Below are 26974 nucleotides of genomic sequence, written 5' to 3' on the forward strand. Positions count from 1 at the left end.
ACACAATTCTACTCTTGCTGTGAAGGTGTTTTATGATAATGTTAGAGATTATTATGCTACAGCATGTGATTACATGCTCCAGAAATTCCCCTATGGAGATGGTTTGCAAAACATTCATGGTCTCAGCTGGTACAAAGTGTTTTAAAATGCAACATGAAAATCTGTTGCTTTTGAAAGCTAAAAGTGCTACATATGAAAACTTGAAGCAGTAAAGGATATTAAAAGACGAGAGGGGCAAATAAACCATTGTTTATTGAATTTTTAGCATGTTATATGTGGATTCCTCTTTTTCTGCTTGGATTCCTCTTTTTGACCACATGGATTACACTTTTTCCTCATCAGAGGTTGGCATGTATGCTGGTGGTTAGAGCGTCCACCTCGGAAGCGGGAGGTGATGGGTTTGAACCCCAGCTGAATCATACCAAATACTTACACAAATAGTACTAACAGCTGCCTCACTTGGCGCTCAGCATTAAGAGGTTAGTGTTAGGACTGGTCAGCCTGGTGTCAGGATAATGTGACTGGATGGGACATCATGCTACAAGTCTGTGGCATGATGCCCCAGTGCTAGACATCACTATAAACTGCCACACTGCCGACATCATAGCGATACAACTGGAAAATTGTTAAAGCTATGTTAAAAATCCAAATCACACACACACACACACACACAGCAAAAGTAGTTCTTAGCACGTGTACACCATGACTGATATGACCGGACTGAGATAACCAGACTCAACCAATTCTGAGTTCAGCATCAACTTTCCAACTGCAGGTTGAGCGAAAGAAATTACACCAGCACTATTACGAGTAATTCATAGTTGGCCAAATATCAGATCAAATTTGATGGGTTGCAGGCAAATAATTCATTGGTATTTGCATAAAAAATAACCTGATGGAACTCTGGATTGGCAAGTTGTTGGTATTCCCACAGATAGTTATCAGATCGAACAAATCAGCAATGAATTAAAGCACAGATTCAAATCTTTTATGACCGCTCCGGTGGCCTAGTGGTTAGAGTGTCTGCCTCGGATGCAGGAGGTCGTGGTTTCGATCCCCGGCTGAGTCATACCAAAGATTTACAAAAATGTTACTAGCAGCTGCCAGCTTGGTGCTCAGCATTAAGAGGTTAGTGTTAAAACTATTCGGCCTGGTGACAGGATAATGTGACTGGGTGGAACATCACTATAAACTGCCAGACTGCAGACATTGTAGCGATATAACTGGAAAATTGTTAAAGCTGCATTAAAAATCCTAATCACTCACACACACATACTCGTTTATTGTGGAAATATTATACTAGTACATGCGTGGACATTTCTTCTCATAGGTAAGTTGTATATTTTGTTTATTATAATACAGTAAAACCTGTTATGAGAGACCGCCCCTTCTGCCAACCAAAAGCGGTCTCTCAAGACAGGTGGTCTCTCATAAGAGGTGTGTGAAAATGGACTGGTTTTCAGGGTCAGTAGTTAGCATTGTTGACAAATAAATAAAACCCATACTCACTGTACATGTATCATATCCTTTATTCATAAATCTTGTTAAATATTGCTTGCATTCCTCTCAAAATATCTTTATATAATAAAGATATACATTTATCAAACAACAAGAATAAAATTTATATTTCAGCATCACATTAATATGTACAAAAAATGAACAGTTAGATATGATGTATATAATTCTATACACTTATTCACTTGTTTTTTTTAAAAAATCTATTATACTTTGTTGACATGTTTTACTCAGCTGTTTGGTCTGAACATGTATCTCAATTATTGCCTTTTCCTGAATCAACTTTCCACTTACTGGTATGTTTTTACTCCTTGCAACACAAAACCACTCCCATACTCGCTCGTTCAGGTCTCCGTAAACTGTCCGTCGTGCCATGGCATATTTCCTCTGTGCTTGTGCACCTTTCTGCCATTCGTTTCTAATGGACTCCTTGTCTTGGATTACATTTTGAACTTGCGTTTTACCGACGCTTAAGCTGACTGCTATTTTGCAAGCAGTCTCCCGTTTTTCATTTCTTTCAATGACATTAATCCATTCTTCCAGTGTTAAAATTTTTCTTTTTTTCAGCGGAGGTTCTGCCATTGTTATTAGTGTTGACGTTATAAAGACTATCGGTTTTTATCAGGTTTTGGGGAAATGTGGAATAAATATATATTATGTACCAATGAATGAAACCAAAAGACAATTAACTCATCAAGAAACAATACATTTATTCTGAGACGAAGTTTAAATCAACAGCGTTATAGCTCGATAAACAAAGGTTGCGACCATCTGCACCCAAGTAAACAGATGGTGGCTTGGTGAAACACTAACAAAAGAAATAAAAAATAATTTTAAAAAAATCTGGAAATGATTCTCACTTACTAGTATTAAAGACAATGAGCTCTTTCACCCTCCAGGCCTTATGGATTAACTGGAAAGACAAATGATGTACTCAAACCTACACTGAAGCCCTTTCAAACAATTTCTCACTGGGACATGAGGACTACCGGCGTTTTGTGAGTTTTCATAAAGATAAAGAAAAAATACAAACCTCTAAATTGACTGCATATATCCATCATTACTCCCTTTGATGTTACTCTTACTGGCAATTCACATGACTTCGGCACTACAGTGGCGGTTAGTGACATGTACTTTAGTCTGGTTTACTGCAGTTTACAAATGACACCGTACGCTGGAGTTGTAAATTTCACAAAACTGATACTGTAGAAAGACACATTTTTTAAAAATACTTTATTAAAGCAATCTTTACTATGTATGCAGTCTTTGTTACAAAGGATTAAATGATGGTTACAGGTGTTTATCTCGATATATGGTTGTTCAGCTATAGTGTTATTTAATGTGCACTTTGTTTGCATACTACATTTATCCCGAGGTCTAGTGTTTACAAAGGATTAAGTTAAGGTCAGTGGTGTCGATCTGTTTTGTTTTTTTGGTGAGGCGGTCGTTCATAGCAGTGTCAAAATGCATATTTTGCCAAGAAATCGCGGTCGCTGGTCGCGTTGAGCAGGTGGTCATTCATAACAGAGCGTTTATATAGTAAAATCGATCTGTGCATTACGATTGTGGTCGGAAATGACAGGTGGTCACTCATAGCAGAGGTCGCTCACGACAGGTTTTACTGTACCTGCATGCTACCATACATAAGTTAGACAAACTACCATGATAGAGTTCTTCCTCCATGTTATGTTTATCTGGGTCAGCCACCATGTGCTGTTTTATTTACATTTATGATCTTCAATTGACAAAGATTTTATATAGGAATAGAAAGAAGGAAAGTCATTGAAACTTTACAAATTATAAGCAGGCAGCAATAGCAAAACAGTTTTAATATGTACTGGTAAGAATATTAAGTACTGCGATAATACAGCATTCTGGGCTACTGTATAAGGACATTAATTATGATCAATAAGCTATAGGCTTCTGAAACACAATTACCTTATTTTGATCTCTTTGTCAGCCTTGAGAAGGTTCTATCAATAACAAACATCAGTGACCAAAATCTTTAGCCATGATATGAATTTGTATTTTAAAGAAATGTGTTTTTTTTCACTGACCACATTGGTAGTATCATTGATCTTGTCATTGTCAACATTAAGATATTTGAAACTGTTTAAAAATAGGCATGTATCATATAATTAGGGCATAACCGATTAGCATTTTTCTACTGATTTCCGATTCCGGATTTTGGGCATGAAATTTTTCCGATTCCGGATATGATTCAATTAATCGGAAATGCTAAATTAAAAGGTTTTTCAAATTAACTTTTTAAACCGTGTTACACACGTTTTGCATATCACACCGATGTCACAAGGGGAAGGATATGGCAGGACTATAGCAAAATGCAACGAAGTTCAAAGCCACAAAGAATCCATGAAATTTTTTATTTTTGTAAAATGCACTGAAACATTATAAACGTTTTTTCTACGATCACATTGTTATACATAATAATTATAAAAACTTACGATTTTACAAATAAAACTCGCAAACTGAAATCCACGTGTTATGGTGCCCTAAGTATTTATTTTCCTGTGATATTGTTCTTGTTTTTTGGCAAAGATATTATAATATAATAAATTTAGAAATGCGAGTTAAAGAGTCTTGAATATTGATATATTTATGTAGCGCATAATATAATATAATATAATATAATATAACATAACTTTAAAGTTAAGCAGTTTATTTCTGCCATGTTTCATCTACCTAAGTAAAAACACGCAGTTTAATAGATAATAAAGAAATTTAATAATCAAAATTTATAACTTCCAAGTTCTTTGCAAGAAATAGTAGCATCTCCGTTTTTTCAGCGGGCATGCTCGATCGTTTGTTGCTGCAAATAGCACCTGCATTGCTAAAACTTCTTTCACTATCGACGCTAGAGGGCGGTATTGAACTAAAACGTTTAGCGACAGCTGCCAGAAGCTGGAACGTTTTTTCCCGGGATTTCCAGTATATAACTGGGTCCGTTGGTGGTGAAGTCCTCGGCTGATTTTTCTCAGCTAGATACGAATCCAATTCGCGCTGGCACGTGAATTCAGATGACAGGGATGCAGAGGCGAGATTTTGGTCGGATGTGCTAGAGGCAAATAACTCCTGGTAGTAGGAATCTAGGCCAGTCGAAGTTGAAGGTCCTGGATCCACTTCTGTTGAGGCTGGAATGTTGACAGCGGTGATTGTTTTTTCATACTCGATCTGTAGTTCGTCCATTAACATGCGTTTTACAGCGTCATGCCCATGCGCATTAAAAACCAACAATTTGTAAGTGGGATCCAAAACCGTTGCAAGTGCACACACTTGTTTGTCTCCACTTCCTCATAACGTGTACGCAAATCTTTCAGCATGTCCGCCCGCATGGTCTGTATTCCGATGTCATCTCCGACTCTTGCAGGTTTTGTTAAAGTTGCCATGAGAACGCGAACACTGGGGATGATCATACTTGCTGTTGCAGTAGACATACTGGCATTCCTGGTTTCCTGTTCGAATGGTCGAAGCGTAATCAAAACCCGTTCCATCAAATTCCACTCATGTGCCATTAGATTTGTAACCCCATCATTTTCCTGACAATAGAGGGCAATAGCTTTCTTTTGTTCTATGAGGCGCTCGAGCATGTAGAACGTAGAATTCCAGCGGGTTGTAACATCCTGGATAAGACGGTGTGTCGGGTATGGCGTGCCGTCCTCACATGTCAAAGACTTCTGGATTCTGAGCAATTGTTCTGTGGCTTGAGTTGAATGCCGAAAACGCCCAACGATTGCACGAGCAGTGACAATAGCATCCATAACGGATCTTTGACTTAAAAGTCCAACCTTGACAACTAGCTGGATCGTGTGGGTGAAACATCCCAAGTGATCCAATCCAGATAACTCCGCCGCTTTTTTCATGCTCGCACCATTATCCCGCACGAGAACTCCACGTTTTTCATCTGGAATAGACCATGCTGCCAACATTGCAAGGATGTTATCCGAAATAACTTGGCCCGTGTGTCGGTCTTCAAGATTTCGTAGTGACAGAACAATGGACATCCTGTTCCACTTGCTGTCAATCCAATGAGCGGTAAGCGAAATGAAAGCATTCAAATTATTTGTGCTCGTCCACACGTCACTTGTAAAACTTATGTAGGCTGCTTGTTCTAGTAAAATAACAATTTTACTCTTCATGGCAGAATATAAGTCCGGAATAAGCGTTCTTGACAAATGGACTTCGGATGGAATAACGTAACGAGGTTCAAGTTCATTGAGAAAGCGAGTGAAGCCTACGTTGTTAATCATGCTGAAAGGCATAGCATCAGCCGCAATCATTTCTATGATCTTCTTAGTTATGATTAACTGGCGTGGGTTGTTAGCCTCAAACGGTTTTTTCTTTTCTAGCAGGAACTCTATTGTCTGTACTCTGTGTTTCTTTCCAGGCTGCATTACTTCTTCGGCTTTTCATTTCTTTTTATATTCATCCGGATGTTTTGCACGCAGGTGATTGATAAGTCCACTGGTTCCATATGAACGTGGATCATTACCTCCTCGTTTTAATTTATCCTTGCACTGTGGAACCAAACAATCTGCCTTTGACTCATCTATGGCATTTATCTCAAAATAATCCCATATTTTGCTTCGTTGTTTTTGCGGCATTTTAAAATAAAATTATTTTTTTTACTTTTATCAGATTTTCATTTAATTTTATTGTCTGTAAAGGCTTAGAAATATTTTGTTATTGTGGCCAATACAACAAATTCTGTATCTAAATAGTGCATGAGAGGGATGCATGTCTAGAAACAAAGTGACAGTTTATGGAAAGTCGTATATCAAAACTCAAGATTATCTACAACATAGCATCGCAGTATCTGTCAGAACTGTAATGTGAGATTAATGATGGATGCAGCCGCAGAGTCTCAACAGTTCAGCACAATTTTTTCACACTGTATGCTAATATAAATTTCATTTACATTATCATACAGTTCCAATGCATCCACGCAGCATATACGCTTTAATTTTCCCGCCTAATCATTTATGTCGACCAGCTGCCAGTTCCGACCCATTCTTTGTTCAACAATTGGTTGATCTTGCCGCCAGGCTTTAATTTTCCCGCCTTAATCATTTATGTCGGCAAGCGGCCAGTTCCATCCTGTACTTTATTCAACAATTAGTTGATCTTGTCGCCATGCTTTAATGTCGCGGTCAAATAAAAATAAAACAGGCTTTTGTTTGGTCCTATAAAGTTGGCCTCTTGCGGCGACTTAAATAAAAGCAATGAAATCTGATCGATTCTTGCATTTTCCAAAGTGATCGGTGATTGAAACAAGTTTATTGTGCTGTGAAAGTTTCCTTATTAACTTTATTTATATTTACGATTGTAAGAAGCATTTTCTTTTAATACCTCATTAGCATGTGTCAATGTATTCAATATTATGCCTTCATTATTGAGGATGTTGACATAAACGGGTAGGACTGTATTATATATTTTAATAAATTTAAATCTTTCGGTCTAACTCGAGTATTATCGTTTCACCCCGTTGTGTTGACCATATTGGACTTTTCTGACTTCTTATTTAACTTTATTAACGCACTATCGAATGACACGCAGTGTTAGACACGGTGCTATAGAAATTCAACTTTATTATTTTTATTATCCGAATCGGTCGTTCCTGCCTTGTCCGACTCCGATTAATCGGAAGTTCATACTATCCGGTGGAATCCGATTTCCGGATCAAAAGTTGGTTATGCCCAACATATAATAATTTATTAGTGAGCCACATATCACTATGTATAACAATACACAACCTAGGTAGTACAGTGTTATCTTAAAGTACATACGAAATAATGCAGTTTCCCAGTGCATAGAATGTTTATCTAGAATAGGTACAGGAAGCAGAAATGACTAGCAGTGAATTTTCCACAGATACAAAACTACAGTTGTAGCAGATCACTCAGATGAATTCTGAATTCTCTGTCTGTCCATCTGTTTGTTATTGCTATGCCTCCTAAACTACATGGAGGATTGCCATGAAACTTAACACGCATGCACACCTGTATTACATGGCCTATTTGATCCAAAATGAAAAACAGTGTTGCTTGGACATCTAATACAGCTGCATGCCAAAGTGGCAATCTTGGAAATCTTGTTATTACTACTTCTCAGTGAATTATATTATTAGAATAGGGTTTAAACTGAAAGACTTCTTATAATGTAAAGTTGGTCCTAAACAAAAATGGTGCCACTGTTACCTTCAATATAAGCTCTTCTTGAACACATTTGTATCACTACTCCTGAGTGGAAATTCATATCAACATGAGGTTTGCACTGGAAGACTTTCTATATCTGGTTACTTCTAAATGAAAAAGATGATCTTGAAAATCCTGATAATGCAATCTTATCAGCATGAAGGTTTTCAGTAGAAGACTTGTGATATTAAGTTGGACCTAACGAAAATAGTACCGTTCTGACATTCAATATGATCACCGTGGCTACTATCTTGAAGAGCTTATCATCACTACTCATTTTCAGTGAAAAGTCCTTTCAGCATGGGTCTTCCATGTGAAGACTCCTTATGTTCTAGATGAAAATAGTGCTGATCAGCCTCCAAATTGGCTGCCTTGTTGGCCATTTTGAAAATCTGACAGTTGTTATTGCTACTCTTGAATGCATGGTCATATTGACAGTCCATCTGAGCAACTCTTGTTTTTCATGGATATCACTATTTGTGGTTTTGTGGAAAATCACTTTTTTGTACTAAGTTCATGGATTGGGTTAGGGGTCACATTGTTTTCAAAGAACCAAAATTGTTGAGTTTTTAAATTAACATATAGCATGGATGGCAGGTAATGCAGTTCCTTTGGTTTTAAAATTTTTTTGAGCTAGAAACTTGACTCATAAACCAGAATCATTAAACATTGATTACAGTAGAGCTGAAGTCACAGAACTTTAAAAATGTTTACTTGGGTCTATCTGTTAGACTGATTATGTACATGATGTACATGAATCAAAGTATCATATTTGATTTAGAAGTTTTGAGCTACAGCTTGAGTTTCTTGCTTAAAAGTTGTATAGAATACAGGGCGTAGTGTTCTGCAGAATAATGTTCTTACACATGAATTTTTTCTAAGAATCATACATTATTTGCTGGAGCACAAGGAAAGAGTGTGAACCCATGGATTTAGAGACATTTGCAAGTGCTTAAGCCTACCAGCTTGGCTTGCACAAAAACTATTTAACATTGAAATGTCACTGCCACCAACAATGAAACCATTGTTTAGGTACAACTCCCATGACCTCAGACTTAATCATATCATTGCTGACATATCTTTTTTACAAGATTTTTACAGGTATAGTTCATTTTCTATCATTTCTAACTGGAATGCATTTCATCAGAATGGAAAACATTGTACTTTATTTTGTGCTTATTATTTAAATAGGAACTGGAAAGGAAAGCAGCAGAGTTACAAAGGAAGGAGCAGGAGATGAGAAACATGAATTTTCAAGGTAGTGCTCATTGCATGAATTAAGTTTCAACATTTTTCATTTTATGTTGATATAAAAAAAATTGGAATGATGATAAGAACTCTTGACACTTTAGTTGGTGAGCAGCTTCCTTGTAGTTGGAGGAAAATAAATCATTCTAGGTAGATAGCAAGTTATTATTGCATATTCTACAATAGAAGTTAGAACCCAAGATGACAGAGATGCAAAGCTGGAGTGTTACCATTTCACTATCCAGACTTGATTAAATTTGATAATGTTATTATGGTTCATCCATAGCATTTTGCTCTTGTTATCATCATGTTTGCAAACTGCACAAAAATGTGACCTGCAGTTTTGAAAATTCCTTGATCTAAAAAAGAGAACTCTAATATTAACTCTATTTTACTTTAGAATATAGACTATTTTTGTTCCCTTGTGTAATGTTTACCCCATGATATAACCTTAAACAGTAGGTTTTATAAAAGTGTCTTGTAAGGAGATGGTTACTATAATAGTTTTAGTCCACAGAGATAGCGGAAAATCATTTGGTTGATATTTCATTAATGTAAGGTGATGAAAATACTCAATAAATCTGAAGTCATTACAGAAATGAAAAAAGTGGGCTCATACTGGGTTGAAAGGCAGGGTCATTGAGAAAGAATCGGGGCTTGGAAATATTCTTCCCTATTGTTATTAAAAAATTCAAACACACATCATTATCACAGGCACTCGTATCATTGACCTATTAATTTCTGCAATAATTTTTCCAATTTTCTTGCATTATGTGGTTAGAATCAGTCATTGACAAGTCAGACAACAGCATAAATTTATACAGTTCCCTTGTCGGTTGAATTAATCATGTCCACTGTTATGGACATGGTTATTTTAGTTTACAATGAAACTTGAGCAAACTGTGCTATTCTCTAAGTCAACGACGACTCTTAGAGTGTATATTCCTGGAAAAGCTAATTTTTATTGCAGAAATTAATAATGCCACAACCCAAGTGCTCATTATCGGTCTCCCTTGTCATGAACCTTAGTGGGATTTGAATCCTTCAGGCTCAAACAGCCTCTCTCCTCAAGGATTTATATTTGGATGTTTGAGTCAACATTTGTTCCTCGTATATTATTTAAAAAATAAATGCAGCAGTGTTTTTGCAGAAGATAGCATCTGCTCTTTTTACATTTTCCATGAATAATCCACCATGTACCCTTAATTAGTGCAGAAGCTAATCAAGATCAGTCAGCTGATAAGTCTTAAGATTCTTTTGTAGCAAGTGCACTATAAAAAGTGTCTTGGGATGTGCTGGATTCAGTCCCAAGTCGACCATAACAAAATTTTATCTTATTTTCTTGGGTCTTTTTTATGTGCCCTACTGGTGCTTCAAATAAAAAATAAGGGTCTTTGGCACAGGGGTACAGCCTAAAATGGGCCCTGCTGAATGCTGCATCATACATGTGCCTGTTAGATACCAGAACAGTTCTAATTAGGAATTCTTTTTTTGAAAAAAACATGTCAACAGTGTCTTCTGACAAAAATAAAAACAAGTTACATGGTCTTACACAGTCTGGGAAAAATATTCTGCACTGTTGGCTGCCCAGTAGCATTTACATAAAAGGTAATGAAAGGACAGATAAAGCAGCCAAAGCTGCCCCAGAGCTTCCATATCCAGGCTTCAAGTATTGTATAAATCGGAATATTCATCACAGATTACAAAATATTTTGAATGAAAACTTCAAACCCATTATTGGATAGTGGTCTCCCACATATAGAACAAATTAGAGCAATGAGATGGTATTGTGCCTGTCACATAACGGACAAACATACCTGACTAATGCACACATCCTGAATGAACATTGACTGGATGGTGTACCCTGACAGTGTCCTGTGACAGTCAAGCACATTCTAGTCAAGTGTGTCAGTTTCCACACAGTGAGACAGTGAACTGCTTGAAGAAAATCTTGACTTTTTAAGGGAATGCAGTTTATACAACATATTTTAATTAAGGATTTTAAATGTGTTACATGGACCATTCCGGTGGCGTAATGGTTAGAGCATCTACCTCGGACGCAGGAGATTGCAGGTGGAAAACCCAGGTGAGTCATACCAAAGACTTATTAAAATGGTACTAGCAGCTGCCTTTCTTGGTGCTCAGCATTAAGAGGTTAGTATTAGGACTGGTCAGCCTGGTGTCAGGATAATGTAACTGGGAAGGACTTGATGCTACATCTATGTGGCATGATGCCCCAGTGCTAGACATCACTATAAACTGACACACTGCAGACATTGTAGTGATATGACTGAAAATGTTTAAAGCTATGTTATGATTCCATAACACACACACGTTACCTTTATCTGTTCTTTAATATAAATGTTACTGGACTTTAACATCTTTATGTCTTTTATTTATTGTCTTGTTCTTAATTGACATTTTTGGAAGGGTTTAACTTCTAAATGTTCATGCAATTAATTTTTACATTTCTTGAACTTGCTTTTTTATTTGCTTTACATAGCCACTTGTGTGCTGATTTGCTGTAAACTGTACCACATATATATTTTCCCTTGTGTAAATCTATTTTCTCTGAATGGATCATGCAGTGATTTACATGTTTGATTTATTTTATATATTTAATCACAGTGAACTAATTGAGTTAATGTAAGTAGCATAATAGAATGGATTCACAGACAAGAAATAAAAATTGAGAAGAAGAATTTTTTATTGTACATCGTTATTCCACATTATACAGTTGAACTGTGGTTATCTTTGCTTACAAATATCTCCTTAAACTCCATTATCCAAAGTGTTCCCATGTCCCACGATGAGGTTGGCAAAATGAGATTCTCTTTTAGATGCCATTTTTATCACCTACCTATTGTATTACTTTGGTCAATGTGGTCAGAATTTTCCAATATGTAAAATACATAATACCACCACATGACATCACAGATGATGTCTTGTAAGGCCAGTGTATAGTGATGGAAGATTCCAGATGTATTTTAAAGTCATTTCACGACACCATTATATAGTTTTATCAAATAAAATTAGTATCTAAATAGACTCATAAGTCTGTGCTCATTCCAAATGAAATTTGTGAAACTTGTCAAATATTTTAAACTTCATTCTCACCAAGGCTTACAAAATTTAATCTAAAATGCACACTTCTGTAATATCCTCTGTATATTTTATAACTTAAGTAAACGAATGGTATCAACAAGAAGCTAAATCATATTTAATTATGAATAGGTGTTTTGATGATGTCAGGTAAGCTATAGTTGATAATTTCCTGTGTTAGGGTGAGGACTGCAACTTTGTAAATGCCCATATATTTCCATATATATTCATCTTATATGGGGGTTCATTCTGTTTTGTCTCTGGCATGTTATTTAATTTTTTTGTACTTTATATATTTTGACATAGGGTTAGTTCAAATAAGTTTCATTGTCCTTGAGGAAAGATGCATGTTTGTGACAACAATTAGACTTGGCAAATTGTATTGAATGTCCACAAAATTTTTTTAGTGCTTGTTTGCATTAGTTTTTGGAGGATTGTCTTACTTCTGTAGGTCTGTACATTTTGCATGAAAAAGTTTCGTCAGCCTAAAGCTTTGGGTCTCCAGCTGAATTAGATCTGTTGCAAGTCATACCAAATAAGTTGGATCCCTGAAATATTTACTTGAAAACACTTTATAGTAGTGATAATTTTTACAATTTTTATACCTTAATTTTGTTTTAAAACAATATCTTTCTACTTCTCTGGTATGTTATATAGGAGATATGGTTATTGCTATGACCATCCATCTGTCTGTAAACATTTTTGTTTCAAGAGCATAACTATTACTGTGCAAGGTAATTTAACCAGACTAGGTACACATTTGGAGCAAGTTGCACTGAAGAGCCTTTTCATACTGAAAATGTTTCATACTCTATCAATATTTTTATGTTACTTTGGAAACAAAGTGTTGCATAAATAGAATACATAATTGGCAGGGCTGAACAGTAGGATAGAGCATACATTTTTTCAGAATTAGGGACCATGGGGTACTTTTTTTGAGGATTCTTGCGGAATGAGGTGGGGTTATTTCTTGATGAATCACATTCTATTAATGAAATACTATCAACTTGATAAAGTCTTGAATTTATGGTGATGCAGTTTATTCCATTTTCATCAAAATTATTGATGCTTGCAATATATTTTAACTGAAAAAAAACATTAAATGTCTTACTAAGAAGGTCTTGTTAGGGTTGGCAGAACTGGAGTTCAGTTGAATGAGATTGTTTTTGATGATAACAGAGAAGGTACTGTAAGAGTTTTAACATTATGTGTAGCTATCACCTTGAGATATTTCAGAGACAGTGTTTCCTTACAGAGAAAATAGAATTTCTTACATAATTTTAAAGGCAGGAGGCATGAGTAGTTAAATCACCCAGTGCTAATCTTAATACCTTGTGTAAGCCCTTGATGAGATAGAACATTTGGTAAAATTTAGTATGGAGCATATTCAGATTTAGACATTTGCAAGCTAAGAATGGCAATCCAGAGGGATTAAGTGTTTAACAACATGTTGAATCTATATTTCTATTTCCCCTCTCCACCATTTCAGAATTAATGTGAAATAAGTACTGGCAAATAAGATTGAATAAAAACATTGAATACATCTTTCCTAAAATGTTTTTCGGATACTGAAATGTTGTGAACTTAGATGGTTAGCACACTGATTTTTGAAATAAGTGAAGGTCACATGCCCATATTGAACTTCTAAAGTAAGGGTTAGGGTTAACAAAAAGTTCATAATATGAGCTTATTGTTAGTTAAATTTAGATTTCGATGCAGTTATTTTAAAAGTTAAAAAATGTATGCTTATCTACCAAATTTAAAATACATGCTATGTAAGTACACCTTATATTGATTTAAAGAAAGGTTTTATTGCATGAAGTCTGAATCAGAATGAGATAAATGATCATACCGTCTAATTTGGAAGAAAATAACACTTACCATACATACTTGCTTATAACTCAAGTTGAACTGCAAACATAGACCCTGATTTGCCATTGAATAATGCATTGGCAGATCCAGTAGTAAGTGGTTTGTTATACTGATTGGTCCAATGGACTGCATATATCTTGGTTTGCCAGCAGATTATGCATCAGCAGATCTGGTTCTGTGCAATTTGCAGTTGGGTCTGACTTTGATGCCAATATATATTTATGGTGTGCATGTACTTATTTTGGTTGTAAAAATCAGAGGGCCCATGGGCACCTATTTTCCACATACTTATTTTCTCCAGTGCTTCTAATATCAGGATTTTAAAATAATGACATTTATAGTCTCAATTTTGGAGGCCTTACTATATATCTTGCATGCTAAATAATGGCATTCCAATGAAGACATGTTAATGAATTTATTAGAAAATCGATGAATATTTTTTTCTTGGAATTTATCTTCAGACATTTCACAAGAGCCATGTTCTTTGTGAACTTCAAACATCTAGATAAATTTATTGTAGTTAAAATTGGTTCTGGTACATACATCAGGTATCAACAACTTATGGTACCCAGATCCTTTGGAAAGGCACATTGTTTGAGTTGTAGATTTGTATTGTATGTACTAAAAATGATAATTAAATTAAAGGGATGAATATGACTTGTCATGCAGCATGCTACAATTTAGTGGACCAGGCACAGCCATTATAAAACGTTGCCTATTCTGGCATCCATTTTAAGATTGCTCATATCTTTTGAAGCATTCTCTATATTTAAGAACTGTAAATTAGAAATGGAAAAGAGAATGACTTTTAAATTATTTTACTGTCAAAAGGACCCATATAAACATCTGACTATATCTTTGAATGCCATTGTAGGTTAATAATAAATTAGTGTATAATGCTTGTCTTTCTTGTCATACCTTCTCATATGGATGATGTTATGAGTCTATGTTCTTAAAATAAGTAACAGAAAAAAGTAAAGATTTGTAAAATTTAAGAAATAATTTATTTCCCTAGAATACAAAATACGACAAAAAACGTACAGGAGTGCGAATTAAATCCAAAAATAATCTAAGAATTAAATACACAAGTCCTAGTAATAAAAAGTCCTGAATAAAACTGAGTTCATGTCACAAAGAGATCCAAAATTGAAGACAATGATGTGTCTGTTATAGCCTGCTACATGCTGATGTGTCAGGTCTCTTGTTGACTCACAGAAATATTATTCCAAGTTTGAATTCAGTATAAATTCCAGTGAATGTCTTTATCCAAGAATTTTGTCAGAGCAATTTTGTATTTCCAGAGAAAATAATCACTTGCATTAAATAATTTGAAGAAAATAAAATTCAGCCCAAACTGGTTACATCATAATACAACTTAAAGTGCTAGAAGTTAAAACAGAACTGGTAGAATCCTTACAGTCACAAGATGATATTGTTCTATACTTGACCTCAGGTTACAATTAGCATTATCTGAAAACAACCATTACTTAATGGAAAATAACCTTCTAGAATGATCTTATGAGCCTTTTTTATTTACAACACAATAGCCTACAAAATTCACTTAGGAATCTCTAAAACCCTGACCCTTATCAACATATTTAATCCTTCTTGTTTACTAGAATATTTATTTCAATTTAATTGTCAGTTTTAAAAAAAAAATTTATTACATGCTATTGTAATGTAAATTTATTCTCTACAGATGATACTTTTTCAGAAAATAGTTTGACCATGACTGTTTGTTTGTCATAGCAATTTTTTTCCCCAATTTTTAGAAATCCCTTGGTAACTCGCGCCTCACTTATAGTGCGATCTATTTTTGTGGACTCTTTTGTGCGCGAATTATAGAGGGAGTGGTGTATTTGTCTGGAAAATACATGTGCTCATGTAAAATTGTTGAACAAGGACAGTTTTTATAAAAATTTATTCAGCTATCAGAAACCGGAGCGATAATTCTTGTTTCTACAAGGAACTTTAGAATTCACCATACATCATCGTCTTCCATTTTGGATTCTTTGTTGGGATTTGAACTTGAAATCAGTAGAACATTTTGTTATTAAGACTTCAAAAATGTTATTCGTGGATTATTTTTGGATTTGATTCAATAAAACCGTAAGTTCATATTGTTTTTCATTTTTATAGGATTTTTTCAGGGAAATTAATTAATGTATTTTTTCAAAGCATGTTGTTTTTCACTCTTTCTTGTGTTACTATTTATTCAAGCCTAAACATATGACATAAAAACAGAGAGAACAATGAAGCTATTATTAGTTCATTACATAAGTAAAATATTAAAAATAATTTTAAAAAAGTCTATCAGGTCAAGCAGAAATGAACTCAATTTTAGACAAGGTCAAGTCCAGCATACAATGTTTTTACAGTAGCATGTAATGAGATTTAAAAAAATTAAAACTAACAAATAATAATTAAATTAAATACATGTAATGAAATATTCATAGTGCATAGTTTGAATTTCTTATAATTAAATTTCTCAGTTTTTCTAGTGAAAAGCTGGTGATTTTTAAAATCTAGTTTTTGTTTTGCTAGTACCAAAAATAAAATGTAATTATACCAAATTTCATTACTATGTCCTTGCATTTTTTGTGTATCTTGTATAATAGTTGATGGAATTTTCTTTTCAACATGTTAATACTCTTACCCAATTTTTTATATTTTATATGTGACTTGTATTTACCTGATGATAAAATTCATTGTTTCCTGTTCAGATCATTTTCATATTTTTAACATTAATTTTCTCAGTTATTGTCTTGTTTATTAAATGGATGTATTGCAAGATTGACAGTAAAATTTCCAAAGTAGTTGCCAGTTTTGACAAGCAAAATAGTAACATGCTAGGTGCCCCAGAATCGGGCTGCATTTTTTTTATTGTCTGTATCTGATATGGCTCCTATTCAGCTGTGATCAGTATTAGCTAGTACTTTCTTTCACAATTTTGCTTTCTTTTCAGAGTAATGAACATTTGATTTATCACCAAATTATATATTTATACATATTCCTTTTTTAAGGAATTTAGTCCCTTCCATCATGCATGCAACCCTAGAAATACATTACACTAGTTGACATCAGTGACTTCAAGGCAACAGATCTATTGCCAGCAATAAAACATTGAGAGATTATTCCCCATAAATACGTGAGCTTCACTGTGAAATAGGATACAATTAAAAGGATTCAGAATCATTACGAATCCCTTGGAGTTCTTTCTTGCAATTATTCTTATATATTTCAGAACGTAAAAACAACTGGCCTCCACTACCAAAGTTCTGTCCTGTAGGACCATGCTTCTACCAAGACTTCAGTGTTGATATTCCATTAGAGTTCCAGAGAACAGTCAGATTTGTCTATTATTTATGGATGTGTAAGTATTTCAGTATCATGAATCATATAGTGGGTTAATTTCACCTATGTGCTATATTTGCTGTATATACTTGCTTGCAAGTTGAGCCAAACTGAAAACAGCATACATCCTGATATGCCTATGCATAATGTACCTACAGACCAGGGTATATTTTGTTTGTTCTACTTATTACTCCTAACAAACTGAATAGACCCAGATCTGCCAGCACGTTATGCGACAGCAGATCTGGGTCTGTGCAATGAGCAGTTGGGCTTAACTTATAAGTGACTATACATGGTACATTGTGGAATATAGCTTGATCACACACATTGCCTTGACATGGACATGGGGCAATGGATTAAGTGTCCACCATGAATAGTGGATGTCTAATATGTTCTGTGGATATCCACTAAACCTTGTGAACATTCACTAAATCTGGTTGAAGTTTGTAGCAGATATAATTGCAGCTGTAGTGGGTTTTATGGCAGCTCTTGAGATTTTATTGCATTTGCCCCACAAGTCATTGCCAAATAAATAGATGGGATATACCCTTATGCCATAAACCTAACCATGTTAGATTTACCTTTACTTGTTCAAATTAGACAGCAGTAACATTGTGGTATTTATTTCCATATCTATTCACCAAACATTGTAATCAGGTAAATATCCTTGGAGAAACAGATGTTACTAAAATTTTGCTCTTTAGCAAAAATAGGAATGGATGGGTGGATAAAAAAGTAATTCAATTTCTATTTGATACAAGGTTCCCATGCTATCGGGAAAAATTATAATTTTTTCCCAACCGTGAAAAGTCTTTGAACTTTGCAAACATTGATGAAAGTCTGGAAAACCCCAGGAATTTTCTGCCACCACTTGATGCCCAAAACAATCACATAATTGAGTCGTAATTAAACCGATCGTGACTTAAATTTATTGACTTCTAACCAGAATATTCAGAGGGTGCAGTATGGATCTTTTAGGTGCTTGCAATAAACATATACAGTAGTCCCCCTTTTGAACGGCCCCCCTGACCAGCGGCCACCCGCTCCTTACGGCCAGAATCCGTTGGCACCGACGAGTTTGTGTTCAAAAGTACCCCTCGCAAAAGGCCACCCGGCTAACGCGACCAGCGGCAATCATATTAGTGCAATAATATAAAATTTACCCCTCACAAGCGGCCGCATTTTATTTGAATATGTATCCAGAACCAGTATTTTATTCATAACTTGTGTTAAGTAATCTGATTTCTGTTTCCCGATGTCGGGTTTTCGTTACTGAAAGAAGTGTTGAGTAAAGTACATGTACCACTAAGGTTAATATTATATCATTTATGCCTCACAAGAAGCCAAATTTATTCCATAAAAACCGAGAAAGACTCATATTTTAATCCATACAAATGGGTAAGTACATGTAATCCAATTAGCCTTACTGCTGTGTTATCATAAGATGTCCGGTTTAGTCACTCTGATAATTGTTAAGATTACAATTATTGAACAGTAGTAACAGCTGAGAAGTGGCAGTATCGATGTACAATACCCAAGTCAGCAGGAAAATGGTTTGATAGCCTTTATGGCTTCCCTTAATAAGATGTTGAGCTTGTTCACTTTGATAATTAGTGGCTGTTACTACTGACAGTAATTGTCAAAATTACGAATCCGAATGGCCGCAAGGTTGGATCTGTGTGATGTTACTGATACATATCGAAGCCGTTTTGGCTTCTCTCACTTAGTTTCAAGAAATGTATAAAAACAATAGGGTACCAGACTGCGACTAACGAATCACGTGACAAGATCACTTCCTTTAAAAACACATGGCAATTTGTTTAGATGCATACAAAATTGTTTTATCAGTATTGTAGTTGGCAACATGAATAACTTACTGCAAAAAGATCAACATGTCATCGAAGAAAAGAAAAATCTCAGAAGAGAAAGTGAAAGTATTTCAACTGACAGGGGGGTGTTGAGGATCCTTGCAGAAAACTGTAATGTCGGGAAGACTCGGATAAACAGTATTGTGAAAGATAATGAAACAATTCTGCAGAAGTGTGAAGGTGAAATGGACGGAGAAAGGAAGATTGTTTGAGCCAGGAGACATTTGTATCCTGATTTGAATGACAAGAAAAAGCAACAATTTTGTCAGTTGAATTGGGATATGACGACTTTACCGCAAGTAACGGATGGTTGCACAGATTTCAAGTGAGACACAGTATTAAGTGTTCTGTCATTAGTGGAGAATCAGCTGATGTTAATAATGAAGTTGTTGAAGATTGGAACAAAAGACTAAACGATATATGCAGGGGATATGACAGCAAGGATATTTTTAATTGTGATGAGACTGGTTTGCTTTTTAGACTGTTACCAACAAAGTGACATGATGAGATCTGTAACATAATTATAAAGACAGTTTTAAAACTATATCAATGGTTATTCATAGCATTCTTTTGAAAATGATGACACAGTTTGTTTTACATTTAATTCACAACATGCATGTGATTTTTTTAATGAAAATATTAAATGTGTTAGAATTAAATGATGTACTTGTGACTTTCTTCATATGTATTTACTATTTGCATTTGTCATCCCCCTCTAGAAAGGCCACCCTCATTATAAGGCCACTTCCCTGCTGCGTTAGGGGTGGCCTTATAAGAGGGGGACTGCTGTATGCTGAGTGAATCCAAATGCTCAGTGGATTAGATTTGTCTAGTAGACTTTTATTTTCAAACTCGGCTTGATATCCATATCTTTAGTTACATGAGTTATGAAAACCAGTCTAGCATCACAAGATGCCAACATGGTCGTGGCAAAGCATAGCTGCTTACCAAATGGCCGAGCAAACTTGAACATGTTAGATCAAGTGATAAATGCATGAAATCAATATGAAAAATACTTAATTTCTCATAAATTTTGAGTATTAATATGCTGAAAGACAAGATAAAACTATGGCATTAATGAAATATTACCTGGTGCTTGCGATTTGCATTGCTAGTCACATTAGTACACAAATCTAAAAATCCACATTTACAAATGCTGTAGAGAATTTTTTTTTTTACAAAATATTAAATGAAAAATGAAAGAACACAAAATTCTCCATATTTATATATTCCGAGAACAACTTCTGGAGTTTTGTTGTATCACATTACTACATTGACGTGCTCTCTGCTTGATAAGTCAGACTGGCCAGATTGCTGGTTTTTACAAAACGTATCTGACTTTTCTTTAATATAAAAGAAGTTTTTTTGTTGATATCACGTGACTATTGGACTTCCGATATCGTCGTTTGAGATTTGTGAAGTCATGTGACCAGTAATGCAAATGGTGAGTACAGGGTCAGGTTTCATTTATGCCATAGTTTCGTCTAGTTTGTCAGCAGATTAAAGACATAACATTTATAATACTTGCCATTTCTGAAAAAAGAAATCATTTTCCTATCAATTTCATGCAGGTGTGAGTCGATATAACATAAGTTTAAATTTGCTAGGCCCACTGGTAAAATGACTACCATAAGCACAGTGGCGGCAAATTCCAAATTTTTTATATGCAGTTGCAATGACCCCACACACCAACCTAAATGTCCAAATATGAAAAATGGGGTGGGAATATTCAGAGGAAACCTGAGTTAGAAAACGCACTGCTATTCGTTATAATCCAAAAACGATATGAGCCCCTGTATCAATACAGGCTTGGACGAATTACAGAAAGACGAGTTGATCTTACAGAAAATTCAGTCCTTGTTTATACAACAGTATATCATTTTGAAGGTCTTTTGTCAAAATTTAAATCAACCCGTTTGAAAATATATTTTAAATGATGGATTTTTAACCAGATCGTCTTTGGAGATTAGGTTGTTTGAAAAATCTAGTTTGGGATTTTATTGGCACATATAAATTTAGGGTTAAACTCTTTTCAGGTCAGCAAAATAATGTTAGAATTTTTATTACATTGAAATGACTTTATATGCCAATTTATAGGAATATAGTCAAACTTGTTTCGTGTGATACATTTTGTGGTTTTGTAAACAATCATCTATTCTGACTTTAAGTTAGATGTTTTGGAGAGTCCTGAAAGAGAAACATCTTAAGATTTAGAAAAATTCAATTCAGTAATGATCATATGTGAACCTTAGAAAAATTTATTTCATCCTAGAGAAAACCCAGGAAATGACCTGGAGATATATCGTTAGAAAATTGTGGGAGCCATGTTGATACAAAAACATAAATGGCCTCAAGCACTTGTTCTAAAGATGCGAGCTATCCTATGGTGTTATTTGACTGCATTTAATAAGAATGTTGTTTAAGGATTACATCTATGAGTTATGAAAGCCATATACCCACTTTTCAAGAACAGCTGTTAATGTAATGACATGGAATCACACACAACACTCATTCTTGCAGAAAAACATAACAATAGATGGATGGATTTAAGAATAAGGGTCGATTCTTAATTAAAAAATAATTAGCCCTTCAAAATGACCTGACCAGAGCCTTTCCTGCACAATTATTAATCGTAATTATGTTTCTTGTTATTACACTCCTGTTTAATTATTTTGTAAGAGATTATAACTACTACAATAACTGTGGTTCACTATTTTTGTGGGGTGCCTATTTTTGGGGATGTCATGGCTGCAATAATACTCTAATTTAAAGACCCAATGAAAAATGAGTAAAGTGTGTTACAGAAAGGACACAACTACCCCCTCCCAGTTTCTTACTAATACGTTCGTGTTGATCAATAATGTTCAGTTATTTGATTGCACAACTTCATTACTGTTGTAAATTATTATTTTTTACATATGTTAAAGTTGAAAAAATATGAAGTAGTTTTTTTCCTCATTGCACATATATGTATGTTTTAGCAATCTTTTCCATTCACTTCTGAAATCAATATACGTTGAGATTAGTAAGGTTAGAGAGAAGAGAGAGATGGCATAAAGCATTTAAGAACTAGTACTACTCACAATAAAAGAAGGAACAATGAAATGATGTACAGTAATTAGATTTAATTTAAAACTTGTCAGCTTGGCTCAACAATTTTCAGGAGGCTAATTGTCCTGCAGGAATTGGAACTTTTACTTATCCTGCAAAAACAGAAAAAGGTATCCATCATCCATCAACTTTTGCTATTTCAAACCTTATCTCAAAAACTGCCAAATCAGCTTTGACTAAACTTGGCAAAGAACTTTCTGGCATGATTACCTTCAAATTTGTACAGATCTTCCATCAAGTAAAGCAACTATTGCTGAAACTAGAAAATTCTTTAAATGACTTCTCAAAAAACCACTGAACAGAATGTGATCAGATTTGTCAGAAAGCATATTAGCATAAGCCTTTCAAATCATACAAATGATGGTGATCAACCATCATATATGGCCAGTGTTATGTAAAATTTAAAAGTCTTTGAACAACTTCAATCTTCATTAAAACCGCTAAATAGGATTTGTCAAAACTTGGCATAAAGCATCATGGCATAAATACTTTTGAAGTTTGTGCATCTACCATTTTGCCAGCCAATATGGTTGCATTGACTAGCACAAAATAAAAAACTTTAAACCATGACCTCACCTAAACTGCTGAAAGGAATCTTACCAAACCTAACAGGAAACATCCTGGCATGAAGACCTTTCAAACTGATACAAATGGTGTTGATCCAACATCATATGGCAATTGTTACAAAAAGAGAAAAACCATAAATCGATTTAAAACTGCTGAAAAGAATTTGGCCAAACTTGTTGGAAATCATCTTGGCATGAAGAGCTTTCACGTCTATGCCAGTGATACTAATCCACCATCAGAGGTATCCACAATTGCTTAAAATAGAAGAAACTTTTAACAGCTTAATCTCAGAAAATCCTCAGCAGAATTTGACCACAGTTGACAGAGTTTTCTGGTTTCAGGGCTTTCAGATTTAGACAAATGATATTGTTTTGCTATCAAGTATCTCTGCCAGTATAATAAAAGGTGGAAAATCCGGCAAATGATGTCATAAAAACCACTCAACAAAATTTTACCAAAATGTACAGAATGCATTGTCACAAGCAACTTTTAATTTGTACAGATGATGCCAATATGCAGTACAATATTACTAAACATTAAATAAAAACTTGAACACCTTTCAGTATGGTTTTGTTTCTGCAAAAACAACTTTATTCTGCTGAGCAGGAATTAATCAATTTTGACACAAGTTCGAAAAATAGTTCAAGTTCTGATAATGTCTTTATAATTCATGATTTACTGTATCTTTTTCAGTTTATTTCTTCACACTCTTCCTGAATATCCTTGGCAGCCTAGCATATTTTATTGTTATGAGTAGCGGAGTAATGTTTGGATTGTCCTTTCTGTGGTTTGTGCTCTTCACACCCTGTTCATTTATCTGCTGGTACAGACCTCTATACAAGGCTTTCAGGTAAGTCCTACAAGTCTGGCCACAGTATAAAGGCTTTTCTTATGTCCCTCACATTTGCATAATACATGTACATAGGACAGCAATCTTCTACCTGGATGAAATGTGCAGTTGACATTCAGAGTTCACTGTCAGATTTTGGTAATAGAAATCCAAGGCGACATTTCTATCAGAGTCACTTAACTTACTGTTTAGTGATTATTGTGATAGGTTACCCTTAATCGGTTAATTATTTGTATTGTATAGGTGAAATGTAGGAGGTAGATCAGCAGATGACTAAACTGCAGGAATATCATGTGAAGCTGCACATGTAATGGCTAATCAGTGTAATTACTAATGAATGAAATATGCTTGTCATAGTGGTCTTACTGCATGTTATTCCAATGTTACCATAGCTGCCAACCCTCACGAATTTGGTGTGAATTTCACGACTTTTTCAGCGATTCACGGATTCACGCCGTAAGACAAAAATTCACGAATTTTCTGATCCTCAATTATTTTAAATCTTTAATAAAATAACCGATTTCCCATTAAGCGCTAGTCGTGATATTCGCAGTTGCCGAAACGGTCTGGTACCGCTGGTCACGATATTAGTAGATCTACAGCTGATTAGTACAGTTGGCCCGGTCGCAAGCATTTTAGCCTATTTTAATCTATATATATAAGAGCAGTTTTACAAGTGCTTTTGAGAGAAACTGGGGCCTAACCGGAAATTTGATCTGCGCATGCGTCAAAACACTGATTCGAGTTACCGTTCAGCATCGCATGTAAGATTTTGAAAACGTCTTCACCACCAAGGAAAAAGAAATGTATTACTCAAAAAGTGAAGTTTAATTTGGAATATATCAAAAATTGGCCATGCATTCTGCCATTAAACATTGATATTCATTCATGCTTTTTGCACTCAGTGTGCCATCGCAGAGACGATGTAAAGAAGAATGTCGGTTGCAAAATACACGTAGAAGTTGGGAAAATTAAGAATTCGCAGATTTCAGCTCTGGAATATTTTAAACCATTGGCGGAAGACCCGCAGGCTACCAATGCTTAAGCATTATTTGTGAGTTTTCTTGTGTCGAACACAATCTACCTTTATCAGCTGGAGACCATGCTAAACATTTGTTCTGACATATGTTCCCGGACTCGAAAATCGCTTCCAAATTTTCATGTGGAAGAACCAAAAATGTTGCAGCTCCTGTGCATTCCTCACAGCAACAGTGACAGCGAAAGAGTATTTTCTTTAGTGAGGAAAAATAAGACAGACTTTAGGGTCTCCTTAGCTGCAGAAAATTTGCCAGCAATTTTAGTCCCCAAGATCAACCAGCAGGCAAGAGGTCGAAACTGTTTTTAGTGTTTAGAAAACAAATTTACGATCAAGCAGTTGAGGAAGTTCAAGTCTGCCATAGTATCATGTCTTGATAAATAAATATTTCTGCATATATGTAGTGTTTTATTTTTATTTTGCAAACTTGATATAGTGTAGTATTGACGGTTGGAGTAGTCAGAGTGGATGGAGTTATTGTCATGGTATTTTTCACGAATTCATGTCCAAATTCACGACTTTTTATCCCTATTTTCACTAATTGTGAGCCTGGAAGGTTGGCAGCTATGTGTTACTCAAAGCCTGCAACTTTCACCCAGGAAAAATCTGGTTTTCTGTGTGGACAAGGATAATAGCTTCTGAGACATATTTTAAGAGCAGTGATTAAAAAAATGTCTGGTATACATCAGCTCATTATTTTACCCCTGATATCATAGAAAAGACTTGAATTTTAGCAGCTTATGGGATGGTCTGTTTTCCACTGTCTTTTGTCCATCATCTGACATCTATCTGTCCATTAGCACAAGTTTGTTTTCAATACTCCTTAACTACTTGGAGCATCCCAGTGTATAGTTGGTCCTAAGTGTTTCTGCTCAAACATCCAATATGGCCACCACAGGAACCATTGTGAAAAAAATCTTGTTTCTGCTTCTGAATGGATTGTCAAATCAGCATGGGGGTTTTCACTAAAGTCTTCTTGTGATGTCAATTTGTTCCTAAATGAAAATGGTTCCAGGCTTGATATCCAGTATGGACACCATGACAGCCATCACAAAAATATTGTTATTGTTAACTGATCCTGAATGGAAAGTCATATTGTCATGGGATTTTCACCAGAAGACCTTATAATGCATCTACTTGTTCATAAATGAAAATGGTCCTTATCTGGCAGCCATCTTGAAAATCATATACCAACATAGGGATTTTACTAAAAGATTTTCTTATGATGTCTAGGCATCAGAAAGTACGTCCAGTTGGATCAGGTTGAAATGTGAAGAAATAACTGGTGGCCAGCACAGATGGACATATCTGATCAACACTGTCAACCCACTATCTGGAGGGAGTTCAGATTAAGGAGCAAAACACCTGGGGAAGAATGGGAACTTGGCTGATGATGTCCGTGTAACAGTCAAACTGTATATCAACACTGTTGGTCTTGAATTAAAGCAGTTCTGTTCAGATATCCAGTGAGGCTGCTGCAGTGGCCATTTTTGAAAATATTGTTATTGCTACTTCTCCAGAATGGATGGATATATCAGCATGAGATTGTCACCTAAAGACATACAATATTTCTTTGCCCTTAATGTGTGGCCACAATGGCAGCCATATTGAAAATCTTATTATCACTTCTTTTCCTGATCAAAAAGTCATATTGACACGTTTTTTTTAACCAGAATTGTTATGAAAATGATATCGCCCAGATATCCTAAATTGTATTATTGCTAGTCCACATGCATGGATGGATGATATAAACATGTAGTTTTCACTAAAAAGACTTTTTATGATGTCAGGTTCATCCTAAATTTGAATGGTGCTGATAAAACATCCATTATGGCCATCACAGCAGCCATCTTAAAAATCTTCGTATTGCTGCTCCTCCTGAATATAAAATCATATCAGCATGAGGTTTTCAATGGTAGACTTCCTTACTATTGTATCTGGTTTGGTCTTGAATACAAATTGTGCTGATATGACGTACAATATGGCCACCACTTGTTGCTACTCCACCCTAATGGAAAGTCATATCAATATTCGGTTTTCACCAGAAGACTTCTTTCGATGTCTATATCTGGTACTGCACAAAAATAGTACTGATCAGACATCAGGTGTAGCCACCATGGCAGCCATTTTGAAAATTGCTGTTTCTAAATTTTAAGTCATATCAACATGGGCGTTTTCATCTCATGGTGTCAATGAAATTGATGCCATGTTACAGCCAGTATGGCTGCTTCATGCTAAG

General features: G+C 35.1%; 2 protein-coding genes across 3 annotated transcripts in view; both read left to right on the top strand.

Moving 5' to 3' along the window:
* The window catches only part of LOC149801828 (uncharacterized), a 447130-nt gene that overhangs the window by 337890 nt on the left and 82266 nt on the right, over nt 1–26974 (top strand). The gene's annotated exons all lie outside the window — the stretch shown is intronic.
* The window catches only part of LOC149801830 (secretory carrier-associated membrane protein 1-like), an 87806-nt gene that overhangs the window by 47163 nt on the left and 13669 nt on the right, over nt 1–26974 (top strand). For both annotated transcript variants that reach the window (XM_089956199.1, XM_089956200.1), the window contains 3 exons: nt 8919–8985; nt 17194–17322; nt 23543–23699. In XM_089956199.1, the coding sequence (XP_089812325.1) occupies nt 8919–8985; nt 17194–17322; nt 23543–23699 (353 nt within the window). The remainder of the gene's footprint in view (nt 1–8918; nt 8986–17193; nt 17323–23542; nt 23700–26974) is intronic.

This window comes from Sinohyriopsis cumingii, chromosome 4, assembly GCF_028554795.1.
Source record: "Sinohyriopsis cumingii isolate HCF-2022 chromosome 4, ASM2855479v2, whole genome shotgun sequence".
NCBI classification, from domain to species: domain Eukaryota; kingdom Metazoa; phylum Mollusca; class Bivalvia; order Unionida; family Unionidae; genus Sinohyriopsis; species Sinohyriopsis cumingii.